The sequence below is a fragment of the Chelonus insularis genome, unplaced genomic scaffold (genome assembly GCF_013357705.1).
Source record: "Chelonus insularis isolate UGA/USDA-ARS -01 unplaced genomic scaffold, ASM1335770v1 contig_41_pilon, whole genome shotgun sequence".
In the NCBI taxonomy this organism is placed as follows: Eukaryota; Metazoa; Arthropoda; class Insecta; order Hymenoptera; family Braconidae; genus Chelonus; species Chelonus insularis.
In genome coordinates, this window is record NW_023276571.1 from 1,091,062 (window position 1) to 1,104,695 (window position 13,634).

Below are 13,634 nucleotides of genomic sequence, written 5' to 3' on the forward strand. Positions count from 1 at the left end.
ACATTATAGATCATAAGTAATAATATATACGGGTACATCTTTAAATATTTATTTACACTGATAATTTTTAGTTATGTCTATGATTCTCTTTTAAATGGTTCATCTAACCACGAATTTATTATTTCAATCTTTAATCATTTACCTAAACATATGTTGAATGCCGGATTTTTTGTTTCCCGGTTGTTCGATCATATTCAAGCTCGAGCGCGCTTTGATAATTACTATCACAGTATAGGTAAAGTGTAGGAAAACGTGTTTCCGGCCGTATACGTTTTGTGCCTTATTTTACTTATCAAGATTATTAACTCTTCCTTAAAACAACTTTTTTCTTATTTACACGCATGAAAATAAAATGAGTTACTCTGCAATAGCAGGGAAAATTTTCGAAACAATATTTAATCAAAAAGTCAAATTATTTTCTCTCGCGTATGGAATATCTAACATTATCTAAATAAATCTGTATGAAATGGCCATCAGCTCTAGATTAAATTAAAAAAAATGTTTTTGAAATAGATCAATGCTATACAGGTATACCTATATTAACTATGAGTGTTGAGAGTGTCTCTCTATCGTATGTTGATAGTAAGCTTACATGTGGTGGTGATTGAGCGACGTTGGCATGGTCGTGTGATGTTGAACCAGAGGATCAGGCGAAGGTCCAGGGGAATAGACACCAGATCCATGTTGAACAATGCCTTGTTCACCACTCTGTGGTAGATACATGGAGATCATTTGCCTGAGATCACCTTGAGATTGTTGAGGTTGCTGTTGAGCCATGAATTCTCTTTTGACGCCTGATGTAGCAGAAGATGAGGTGACAATTGGTGTTGGTGTGTGAATACCACCGCTCGCTGGACTGGTGGGTTCGGACTTGATACTGCTCCCACTTGGGCTATGACTGGACATTTGAGAGCCTGGTTGAGCTGGATAATAGGGTGGTGAACCTCTGGGTATCGTTGTTGGTCCATAACCAGGATATTGACCATTCAAGTAATGACCAACAGGACTTATGGTACCACCGCCGCTCACGTGATGATTATTCATGTCATATCGCGGATAGCCAGCGGCGGCCGCTGCCAAGTGTCCTCCATAAGTTGCATGTTGCTGATATGTTGCCGTCGGATCATGCATCATGTATCCATTAGGCATGTACCCGTTGGGCATTTGATAAACGTCACGCGGCAACTGCGATTGTTGAGCTTGATTAACCGCATTCACTTGTCGTTGATCCACTGCTAGCATACCACCAACTCCAACACCACCACCAAGAGGGAACTTGTCTTTCTTTAACAGAGTCTTGGTCTTCCTTCGTGGCCGGTACTTGTAGTCAGGATGTTCCTTCATATGAACAGCACGTAACCGTTTGGCTTCATCAATAAACGGACGTTTTTCAGATTCACTAAGGAGTTTCCATTCAGCGCCTAGTCTTTTCGAGATCTCAGAATTGTGCATCTTTGGGTTTTCTTGAGCCATCTTGCGTCTTTGACCGCGCGACCAGACCATGAAAGCATTCATCGGTCGTTTCACTCGATCCACATTATTATTTTTGCTAGTCGTATTATTATTATTCGCAGCTTGATGTTGTTGCTGTTGAGTATTTTGCTGAGGAGTTTGCTGCTGTGATTGCTGGTGTGCGTGATGAGATGCTTGTTGCTGAGCAATCGAGTGCATAGTCTGTTGTTGTTGTTGTTGCTGCTGTTGAATAGCTTGCATCGATGCATAATGATGTTGTTGAGTTTGATGATGATGCTGAAGGGATAACGCACTCAAACCACCAGAGCTTGGTGGGCTACCAGTTGATAATGCTGGACTATGTACAATAGATCCAAGAGCACCATAAGGAGATACTCCAGTATGATGACCCATCGGTGATACCCCTTGATGAGGATGCGGCGGCATTTGCCCGTGAAGGCCGCCTTTCAGATCCGTATCCATCGTTAACATGTCTTCCTCCCTGTGGCCGTACAGTTTGGTAATTTTTTGTAATTACTTAGCAGCAGAGATAGAGAAATCGTAACGCTTCAAGGTTATCGTTGATGAACACAAAAATCCTTGAAGATAACTTAAACGGAAAAACAAATCAAAGACTGATAGTCGATTATATATGTCACTACACACCGTCAATGTTTATCAGTTGATTTGGTCAATGTTTATTTTTACCACGTAGCTGTGGATCATGTCCTTGTATTATTTACTGTTAACACGTTGACGCCACACAGTAGATAATACCACTACTGTACACACTGTCTACGCAACTAACCGACACTTTCTTCACGAACATTACCACTTTATTATGAATCCCTTTGACGACTTTATTGTTGTTCAACTTCAATTTGTATAACAATACTATTGTTATTTATTTCAATGAATTTTAAATAACTGGTTCACTTTCACTATGTTTTTACTTCGCTTATTAAATCGTCTTGTATTCATCTGATCAACAACTCGATGATTGAAAATAAACACGATCATCAAAATTGATCACTTAACTTTTCAAATACTTGTTTATCAAACTCAAGAGTATCAAATAGGACTCTGAACAATCAATTCGATTTATTTTCTCTCAGTTGAAGATATATGTCGAGTTAAACACGCGCACGTTTTTCTCTGACGACTCTCGAAGGAACACTTCTGTACTCTTCGAAAGATCGAAACCGTCTGAGTATTCTCAGGTTCTGCTTCCAGTCCTATACTCCTCAGCCACTGGGTTCATTTCCTGCAAGTATCCCCACTACTGGTATCCCCATTCCCCCCACCCGCCACTACTCCAACCATACCCGGCAATCGGTAGCTACCGAGTTCAGTCCTACCACCAGTAATCGATTGGCACGCACGCCTGCCATCATTTCGCTCCACCAATAGCCAACTTTGCCCAACACCATGTAGGCGGTCCTTCCTCTCTGTTACCTTACCGGTTTACTATCGCGACGTCTAGCGGCGTCATCTCACCATTTTCCTGCTCGTCCCTTACTCTTGTACCCGGCTCTCGGTTCAAGACCAAAAAGTAGCGATCATGCTTCATATAAATATCTCTATATATATATGTATATATACATACTCTCTAAACGAAAACGGAAGCGTTTTTCACCTTCCGAGAACGTTATTCATCTGTTTTTCAATATAAATATTGCAATTTGATAATCGAGGCATATTTGTGAGGATAATAGCACGCTGGAATCAACTGACAACCATGAGATACATTTATCGAACCTTTGAAAAATACTACCCGCTATTTTTCCGACTTGCTAAGATCAAACTTATTACATATAAATTTCAAAATGACCTACTTCATGAATAAAGATCAACACCATTTATCCTAGAATTTTTCATGCATCATTGTGATTTATAACATCATCACGTCAATTGAAAGGCATCGAAATGATGTTATCTAGGTTACTGATACTCTCATTCACAAAAAGACTTGGAAAAAAAAAATTTTAAATCACCAATTAATAATTTTTTCTTCAATTAATATTAAATAACTAAACATTTTAAATAATACAATTATTCAATTAATTGTTTCTAACTCTCGAGTTTTGCTGAATTAATTTTTTCTTCAATTTTGAAGACTTTGAGGGGAACAAGTGGAATGTTGGTATTATATTTAAATAAATTCATGTAAATAGAATAAAGTATTTAGGGTCTAATGAATAATTGTGATAATTGTAGGTAATAAAGAGCGATAAGATTATTCTAAAGTTGAATGAATGAAATAGATAAAGACATAAGTATGAATATTATAATAGTAGACAGTTAGACAACAGATCTATTTATAAATATGTAATAAAAACACCTGTGAATACACAGGTACTCTTATGCAATTATGATAATTGAATGGACGATTCAGATATAACAATTAAGTATAGACAGACGCGTGCCACGATTCCTCTTCTTTCTTTTTTTTTCCTTTGTACTGTGATGAAAAAGACATAGAAAAGTCGTCAAATGGTATGTACCTAAATAATCTCGAATACTATATCAGCAAATGGTCTACCTATACCTATTATATTCGGTGTTCAGCTAGCGCACGCGCGACAGGCCATTCAACCTGCATGAGTAGCGAGATCCACCTCTTTATTATACACTTTGTATAGCTATAGGCACTTCTGTATACGAAAAAGAAAGCTTTCACTGAAAGTATTCATGAGGAAGAGAGAAAAAGGCTTATAGTTTTGGGTAAAAAAATTTAAAAGGATTTTTTTTTGCCAATTTGCCGCTTTCATGTTTATTTTTTGGCGAAAAATTGTCGATCAAAGAGGTTTTTTTTTGAGATTGATAACAAGATTACAGGTAATTTGTTGTTAGACTTGAAATAGTAAACATTTTTAAGTGAACAATAGAATTTATTTTAGGTAATTTATGATTGAAGGTTAAATTTTTTTTTTTGAGAAATAATTTTTTTTTTTTAATAATGGGGATTTAAAATTACTTCTTATTTATTGGTTTGTTGTAATCCGTTTATTTAAATTACTTTGGAGATAGACAAGGACAATATGAGATAGCTGATGTACTCTAAAATATTTTTAAATAAATATTTAAATACACTAAAAAAAAAATTTACTGTGAACAAGTAATATTATTTGTTAATAATAAAATCAAAATTTGGAACTCTTGCAATCGAATATTTTTTTGGAATTGGCATAGAATCATTTTAACATATAGATTTAGTTTTGATGCTTACTGAAAATAATTAAAAATACATTTCGATTGTGCTTAATTCTTTTAAATAAAATATCTGAGTATTGTTTTATTCTAATGTTTTATTTATTTTTGTTAAATCTATGGTGTCTCAGAAAATGAGAATTAATCTAATATCACTTGTATTTAAACTCACCATAAATTCATTAAAATATTCAATTGCAAATATTTCTAATTATTTTTATTTATTAAATAAACATTTTTTTTGTATAACGACAATTTTTTTCTCATTGTTTATTTCCATAAAAATATTGTTAATACTCCCCTAAACAAATTGAATGATAAAAAAAATTAATTTACAATAAAAAAAGTCAGCTGATGACTTTTTAAATCGAAAGAATCGATTGCAAGTTCGGTTGAAAGATCAAAGGAGTTGATTTTTCTAAAAGGTGAATAAAAAATAGCAAACGATGCATTACTGGATGAATAATGAACTGATACTGAGTGAATTGAATAAAAGAAAAAGTTTGAAGGACAACATTGTGGTGTTGTATAGAAGTATCTTCAGTATATATAAGTATTTGGTGGTTGCATTGCCAACAGGTGATACCATTTGATATTTCACGATTTCTCGATCTCTCTTGGCACGAGTATAATGAGAGAAAGTGAAGAGGGTGGCCCTATAGTGGAAACGATTGAGGGTAGCGACGATTGCAATTCCCTTCCGCTATGGACAAAGTCTTTATACAGATAGATGAGGAGGGCCGATTACAAAGCTCTCTGTTTGGTGCTATTATAGTTGATACAAATAATATGAAATCGATAACACATTTTTATTATTTTATCTTTTCAACTATTTTTCTAAATCACCAATCTCCCCATCTACAATCATCTTCATCTAAACATTTAATTTCTTTCAATTAAAATTATCCAACTAATTAATTAATTAAAATTTTTTAATTTTAAATAAAATATCATTTCTTGAAATATTTTTTTGAGACTTTTTTTTTTTTTTTAATGAATCATGTAATGACATACTTTTTCCTTCAAGCACCACTTAAGGTCTTTCCATTCAGCCATAATTAAACTCTTTTATCGTTTTTAAAAAAGGAAACAGCATTTTTCAGGGGGAAAACAAGTTAAAGTAATTTTTTTTCCGGTTTATTGTCAAAATATTTCATGCTAATATTTTTTATTTATCATTTTAATCAATCAGTAACATTTAATTACAGTATTTAGTTGCATTAATACCTTCAAAAATATTAACTGACAATAATAAATTTGTTATTTTTTTTTTTTTTTTTTTTTTTTTAAACAAAACTGCATTAAAAAAATTCTTGAATACGCATTTAATCATTGGATGTCTGTAAAAAAGAAAATAACACATCAACTTATTTGTTTTTAATTCATGCAATGAATATGTCTGTCAAATTACTTTTGATGACTACTGTATATTAGGAATTGAAAAAGAATTAAATCAATGAATAAATAATTATACGGTTTTTCGTGGAATTAATTAACCGAATAATATCAAATCAGAGAACATCTATATTAATTTAAATGATAAAAATCTTACGGGCCATTAGCAATTTTTCAATAATACACTACTCTATAGAGATGAAATTTACATGCAAAGGTATTTTGCCTCACGAAATTACTGTAGAGTAGCTCTGTGGTAATTCATTTTACGTGTAGCTAGATTTTGCGTATCATCAACATGCACAGACGTGATTGGTTGATCCACAAGCTCGCGCAAAGTACACGTGTGTGCGCAGTAGGGTTATAAAGTAGTGCAGCAATATGAGTAAGTGAGAAGAAAGATGACAGAGAGGGTAAGCTGCGAGGGTTGTAGAAGCCATCTGCATCCCGATGAATGCTACTAGTCCTCCCCTCTATGGAAAAACCCCCTTCGCACTTGGAACTCGACGCGGGCCAGCCGGACTACTATAACGGTTCTCAACTTATTACAGATACAGTAATACTCAGTGAATATATCATGTTCCAGGTATCAAAATTATTTTATGATCAATATAACACATAATCATAATCACAGAGGTGTTCTTACCCATGAATTACACTTGATTTTGATATGATTTGTGAAATACCCAACAACTCTCTGTAAACTTTAATAATATAATAAGACTCTGACTTCTAGTTTTGGTATATGGAGCTCACGCGCCCAGCGTTTATCAAGTGTATGAATTAAATTGCCGTTTTATAACCCCTAGGGGACCTTTGTAGATGAGAATGATGTGTGTTATATGCACAGGGAGATGCAAAATAGTTGATGCGTAACATGGGTAGTATATTTATAAATAATTCCGATGATATACCTTTGAGATTGATTGTTTATTCTAATCAGATATATTCTATAGCCCGATTAGAAATATATATTAATAATATTCCAACGAGATCAGTTGGTTCTTTTATTGAAATATATGTTTTACATCGTCTTGCCTACATTTCTAGGTCGTCATGAATAATAAAAATATCGCTCGTATAATAACTTACCGATTTTTGTGATGAAGAGGTTGTTAACAGTTAAAAAGGTTCATCTATTGTCGAAAAATATTTTTTAGTAATTAAAAAACTGTATATTAATTTTGTTGACTTTTATATTTATTTCATAAATACACATGATTTTTGTCATCAATCGAATCGATTTATTTATTGTCAAAAATCGTTTTTAAGGTATTTCGATTAAAATTAATTTTTTCTTAATATTTTTTAAATACATTAAAATTATTAAAATATAAAACGTTTGTTTTAATAAAACAAAATATATAATTTAAATGTATTTAATACAAAATATTAATTCTACTTCATAGAAATCGTCCGGAACGATTAAAATATTTTATCTATTTAATATTTAAATAATTATTGTTACTATCTGTCGATAAATCATTTTTTAATACTTAACAAATCTCTTCTATCAATCCAAACGACATTTGCAATTAATAAAATTAATTCAATATTTTTTTTCTTTGTGTATATATCCCTTTAAAAAATTTTCTTACTCTTTCTTTATTTTCTTTAATACAAACATTTTCCTGAAACTCTTGAATGAGAAGTGATTGGAAATTTTTCCAGGTTTGAATAGTCTTTAAATCATAAATCGGCATCAAAATTTCATAATAAAGATAAAGGAGCTGTTCACCTATATTTCTTGGTGAGTTTCAAACGGACCGGAAGACGTCATGAGTTTCAATGGTTTTTCGGAAGACGAGACATCGATCAAGACTAGTCTATCGGGCGTCGTCCAGGTCCCACCCTCACAGACGTAGACGACGACGATGGTGCGCAAGTTTGATTGATGTGAGATTACAAGCGCCGGGGACACTCGTTGACACTTGGTGATGTATCGTCTGTCCGTCACGTATAATCACTTTCGCTCGTTTCAGTCGAAATTTGCGATGGTACATTAGAGGTTCTTACCATAAAAAATGATAAAATGTTGAGAAATTAACAAAGATCGATGATGGACATATTATTGTATACCTCTTGGGTGTGTAACGAAAAAAAAAGAAAAAAAATTCTGAGAGTTCAAATCGACTCTTAGAAAAGCCATGCATACAAAATATTATTTCGTGAAGTAATAAATTTTTATTTAATTTATTCAAGACGTTTAAAAATATTCAAGTAGTTTTGTTTATGACTGAAATAAGGCTGTTTTCACTTCCTGCTTTTAAACTTAAAGGTTATACTTTTTCTAACACATGAGTTCTATTCTTAAACGGTGTATCGTCATGAACGGAAGAAGGAGGTAGGTCATATCATTCGATGTAAAAGGTTGGCAGTCTGAGGTAACAGAGAGAGAGAAAGAGAGAGAAAAGAGTCAGTGGGAATAGGGAGTGAGCTTGATGCTGAATAGAAGATTGGAACTCTTTCTGTGGTGACGGCAGTCCTTCCGGCGGGACGGCCGATAGTGCCAGCTATTTCCGGTGGCCGCCATGACATCGCTATCGTCAGGGGATACTCCCTCCGGCTGTCCTCACGTTAAGACTCTTCATCCTGAAGAGATCGTCTACATTTTCATGTTTCTATCACCTTTACACTATATCCGCTTTTTAATCGCGCCAATGCAGCTTTTAGAATATTTTCCCCTAAATTTTGCCGTCAAATGTTCGGAACTCCTAACATCACTTTTTCGGGTCTTTTTTGAAGATAAAAAAAATGCTGGATCACATTGCGTTGCTAAGAGAAATTAAAAAAAAATTTTTTTGCAAAAATTTTAAACTTGATTTAAATATTTTTGATTTATTCCACGGAAAAAATATTGTAGTAATTTTTACTAATTAATTTACTAGCAAAAAAATTAAAAATTACTAGATTTTTCTTTTACTAAAAGTTACCAAAAAAGTAGTAAAAATTCCTATTTTTTTAATAAAAAATTTTAAAAATATTTTTAGAAATATTAGTAGCAAAAAATACTGTTCTGATTGATAAAAATTACTAAAATAAGAATTTTTACAATAAATAAAATAAATAAAAAAAAAAAAGAATTTTTACCACTTTATTGGTCATTTCTATCAATGAGAACAGTATTTTTTTGTTACTAATTTTTAAAAAAATTTTTATTAATAAAAATAGGGGAAAAAACTAGCTAAAAGGTCACGCAATGTCATCAATTTTTATTAAAAAATATTATCAATAATTTGAATGCGAATATATAATAGACAACTGGAAAAAGTATTTGAAATATGTATATAAGAAGAACCGTCGTCTTTTCACCTCCTACGCTGCTCTACGAGGCGGCATCTCGTTGCGATATCGTGTTCTCCAGGGACAGATGTTCCCAATGCTGCCGGGAAAAAGAGAGAAGAGAAGAAAGATAGCGCGTAGGAATGACTGACAGCTCAATGCACCGGGACTACGGCGGTACGATCGCAGCCTCTTTTTCCTCTCTCTCCCTCTTGTCCCTCTCAACCGCGCTCTTGTCGACTTGAATACATGTGTACGTTTTATATGCATCCTAAACCATGTGAACCGGTAAAAAAAATACGAAAAACAAAAAAAAAGGGTGACCCGCAACTAAAATGATTTTTTTTTAACTCTTGTTGTGTGTGTATCTCTGTTGGATCTCGCAGTACCTCTACACTTATTGATCCATGATCATTGGAATCAATCTTTTCAGGCCTAGATCAGTTTTAGCAAAAGGGGCTGGAAGAACAATCAATGAAGATAATAATAGAATAAAATTAAAAGAAATAAATATTATGATCGATGTCATTACTTGATTCTATACTTTTCATTGCCTTACGCCTTCTTATTATTTTTCTTCAATTCTGTATTGAAATAAGTAAATATCTCAGCTGGTATTTTGCTTCATCTTTAAGTATCCTTACAATTATTGATCCATGATGGTTGAAATCAATCCTCCTAGGCCTAGATTACCCTATGGACATTCATAACATGTGTTTTAGATTAAATTATATCATATCATGCTAAAATATCCAACAGCTGTACAAGTATACCTGCATAACATTGCTCATCAATATGCAGAATTGAGCAAGAGGCTTTAAATACAAACGAACTTTAAACATGATCTTGTCAAAGCGTTGCAGTTCGAACTCCGAATCCTGGAGATTAAGACTGTTTCAAGGGCGCCGACATAAATTATCACCAAATACGACGACTTGTAAATCCAATGTTTAATGCTAGAATGGAGTTAAGGTAAATGTCATTAAACTTCTTTTCAAACTCTTCCTGTCTTAACGCCACAGAAGTCGTGCTTTAGTAAGATGAGCATCGAGTTCATCGCTACCTGCAAAAATTTGTGCTAGAAACACTGAGCTCTTTTGATGAAGGTTCTCGACCTTTTGGTCGAACAACTGCGTAGGTAATAAAATAAAACCAATGGGTCTGAAAATTTCCGGGAAATACCCATTTTCTCGTTGATACTGTCCAGATATACTAGTCTTGGAGATAATCGTTTTTGCAACCAGTAACGACTTAAATACAACATAGTGTTGTGTTGGGCAAGACGCCTCTGGATTAGCAGATGAGAATATTTCTCTAGAGTCAAGACACTAAATATTCCTGCATTTTACATTAAAAATTGCCTTATTCTTCCTAAATTCGAAATGGAAGTCATAAATACTTGCTTAAATTTTCAAGTTCATTAGGTTTCTCCTTTTATACATGCTGTTTGGACTCAAACTGATGTTCTGCAAGCTGCTGGTGACATATACGGCACGTATTGTCCTTCAAGTAATTCTTTAAAGCCTTGAAGCAGTCTTTGACAAGTGGAAATTTGTATTTTACAAAAACTCACAAGACTTTTAACTATTTAATTGACCTTTCAAGGTAACTTTTGCCTAATAATTTGTTTATTAAAATAAAAAGACTCAAGAATTAATAAAAATCTATCTGAAAAAAATTGAGAAACAATTAATGTGATTAAAGGTTTAAGATCCTAACTGTAAATATTATTAATACATAGACAACTTTCATTGTCTATTTTGTCCATCATATTGAATTTGAAGAATCTTTCGATCTTTTTAACCAAAGTTTACTTAAAAGTATATGTTTATCTACACCAGAGCTAATAGTATTACTGCAATAATATTTAAAATAAACATTTTTCTGCCCAGGGACACAAGAAGGATTCTTTTTAAGTACAGTACATTAATACCAACATATCCATGGAGTTGATCCTTTGAATAGACAAGACAGTCGACGAGTGTCAGGATAACGAGGCATACTATAGCACGGTATACTCCAAGGTGAACACACTTTCGCGGAAAAATGCCTCAAACCCAAGAGGCGGAGCATCATATCCTGTGCAGTATGACAAGTGTTCCCAAGGATCTTAGAATAAAAGATAAACCTCAGAAGAGAAGTGGGTAGTGCAATAATAAATGGCTACCCTTGTAAGGTTATCGGTAATCTTGTTCAAAACTAAAATCTGATGCTCGACAACTTGAATGGCCACCATGGAATTTCATTCATGTCAATTCTGCTCTGAATGTTACCAACCAAGCTACTGATTTTTCTCACACCTTCACGCCACTGCAGGTCATTGACGATCCTCTATAAAGAATCACTTTGGGTCGCTTTAGGTATTTGTGGTATTTTTCTTTACGGGTTTCTTTTCCTATTACACCGGACCAATAAATTTCAAATCTAGCCCACTAGCGTGTACACACTTTGGACCATATGATATAAAGTGGCTTAATTGTCCAGGAAGAATGACCTAGATGTTTCTAAATATCTCTCGCTATTTTGCTCTTTCACTTCAGCTCATTATTGTTATACTATATAACCAAATAAAATCAGACTTAGTAACTTTAGAATATTTTAAATATTTTTATTGACTATTCTTATATAGAAAAAAATATATTTTATTTTGAAAAAATATAAAACAATTAGATTAAATATATTTATATAATTAAATACTTTTTAAACATTTAAATATAGAAGATTTGCATAAATAATTATATTTATATAGATTTTTAAAATAAAATATATTTTTTTCCCCATATTGACCCATGGGCCAACCATGAGAGCTGCATGCAATATTTATAAATATATCTCAGGCTAGTTTGATACATTTTTTACTGTAAAATCTGAATTCGCTGGAATTTTTTTTCATAAAATGGCCAGTTTTTAAGTTATAAATAATTTAATTGTTTGAACGCATTTTTTGGCTAAAATATTATAGATAAAAATAAATAGTTGAAATAAAAAATATTCCTTGTTCGAAAACGCACAATTGTTATTCCATCCATTTTTATTTAATTTTTATTATTTTAAAAGTTATCTGTCCTTAAAAAAATTATATGAGTCCAATTCTTCAGTTATTCAATTTAAAAAGCTTTTAAAAATTTTTTAAAATTTATTCTATGATCGTTTTTGAATAATTTGAAGTAAATTCGTTGAATAGAAAAGTATTAAAAAATTGTAGATAGAAATTTGTTGAAGAGTAAATAATATTAAAAAATTTGTGAAGATATATATGATTAAAATTGTTTTTCAAAAATATTTTTTTTACTGACCAACGTTGATTTTTAAAGCGATTTAAGGATGGTAAAAGATGAAATAACACTGTCAGGAAGAAGTCTTGAACTCGCCAGAATCTAGCTTATAGCTTAACGAATCGCAAAATTCTTGACAACAAAGACCAACCGTTGTGAAATTTTAAACATACCTACACCTCCACCTGTCGAAGATATATAAATCACGTGGAGATGAACACCAAGTACCACCTTTTTTGCAGGTGTTTTATTGCAAAGTTATTTCAGGTTGACAATTTTCGGTGTGTAAATAATTCTATTACGTAAAAAAACATTTGTTTCTATTTAACCATGAAAGAAATTAAGGGTAAACTTAACACCTTTAGAAAATCAGTGTTTTCTTTTTTTTCGTGTCACCTTAAATGCATCATTAATAAAAAAATTACAATTTAAATATTTAACTAAATTTATTTATAAAAAATTTTGTAATAAAAAAAAAAAATTTTTTCACACTTTTATGATTGAGAAATAATATTTAAAACTGGTTAAAAAAAATGTTTTCCATTTTTTCTTAATCCTCGACAGAAAAATTATTGCTTCTATCTATCCAAGTCCTTGAAAAGTATTTTATTTGATTTTTACTCAATTTTTTATATCTCACCTTAGTCTTTAAAAATATTTTACTACCATTCACTTTACTACGAATGAATTTTTTATTATTTCACGAGAATATTTCCCAATCATCAATGGACCGATTTTTATGACTTCCAGTTACCGTAAAATGTTTTCCAATTAAAAAAACTGTTTACGAAAATTTTAATCCATCCCAAAAGAGGAGGAGAAAAAAAAGAAATCAATAACAATAATAGTGTCATCAATAAATCTTGATTAGTCGTAATCAATTACATTAATAGCTTTATCTACATTGATTAAATTTGAATTTATTATAATATTATTTATTAATAATAAAATCAATAATAAACTCAAGTATATATTTTCATTAAATCGATATGTCTTTCATAAATTTCGATGGAGTTATTT

At 32.1% G+C, this 13,634-nt stretch overlaps 1 protein-coding gene across 7 annotated transcripts in view; it reads right to left on the bottom strand.

The window, feature by feature from the left end:
* Positions 1-13,634, bottom strand: part of SoxN (SoxNeuro) — a 224,783-nt gene that overhangs the window by 58,079 nt on the left and 153,070 nt on the right. For 3 of the 7 annotated variants that reach the window (XM_035087704.1, XM_035087705.1, XM_035087706.1), the window contains exon 1: positions 593-2,684. The exons of the other annotated variants lie outside the window; for them this stretch is intronic. In XM_035087704.1, the coding sequence (XP_034943595.1) occupies positions 593-1,944 (1,352 nt within the window). In that variant the 5' untranslated portion in view covers positions 1,945-2,684. Of the gene's footprint in view, positions 1-592; positions 2,685-13,634 lie in introns of those variants that run through there. 7 annotated transcript variants of the gene reach the window in all.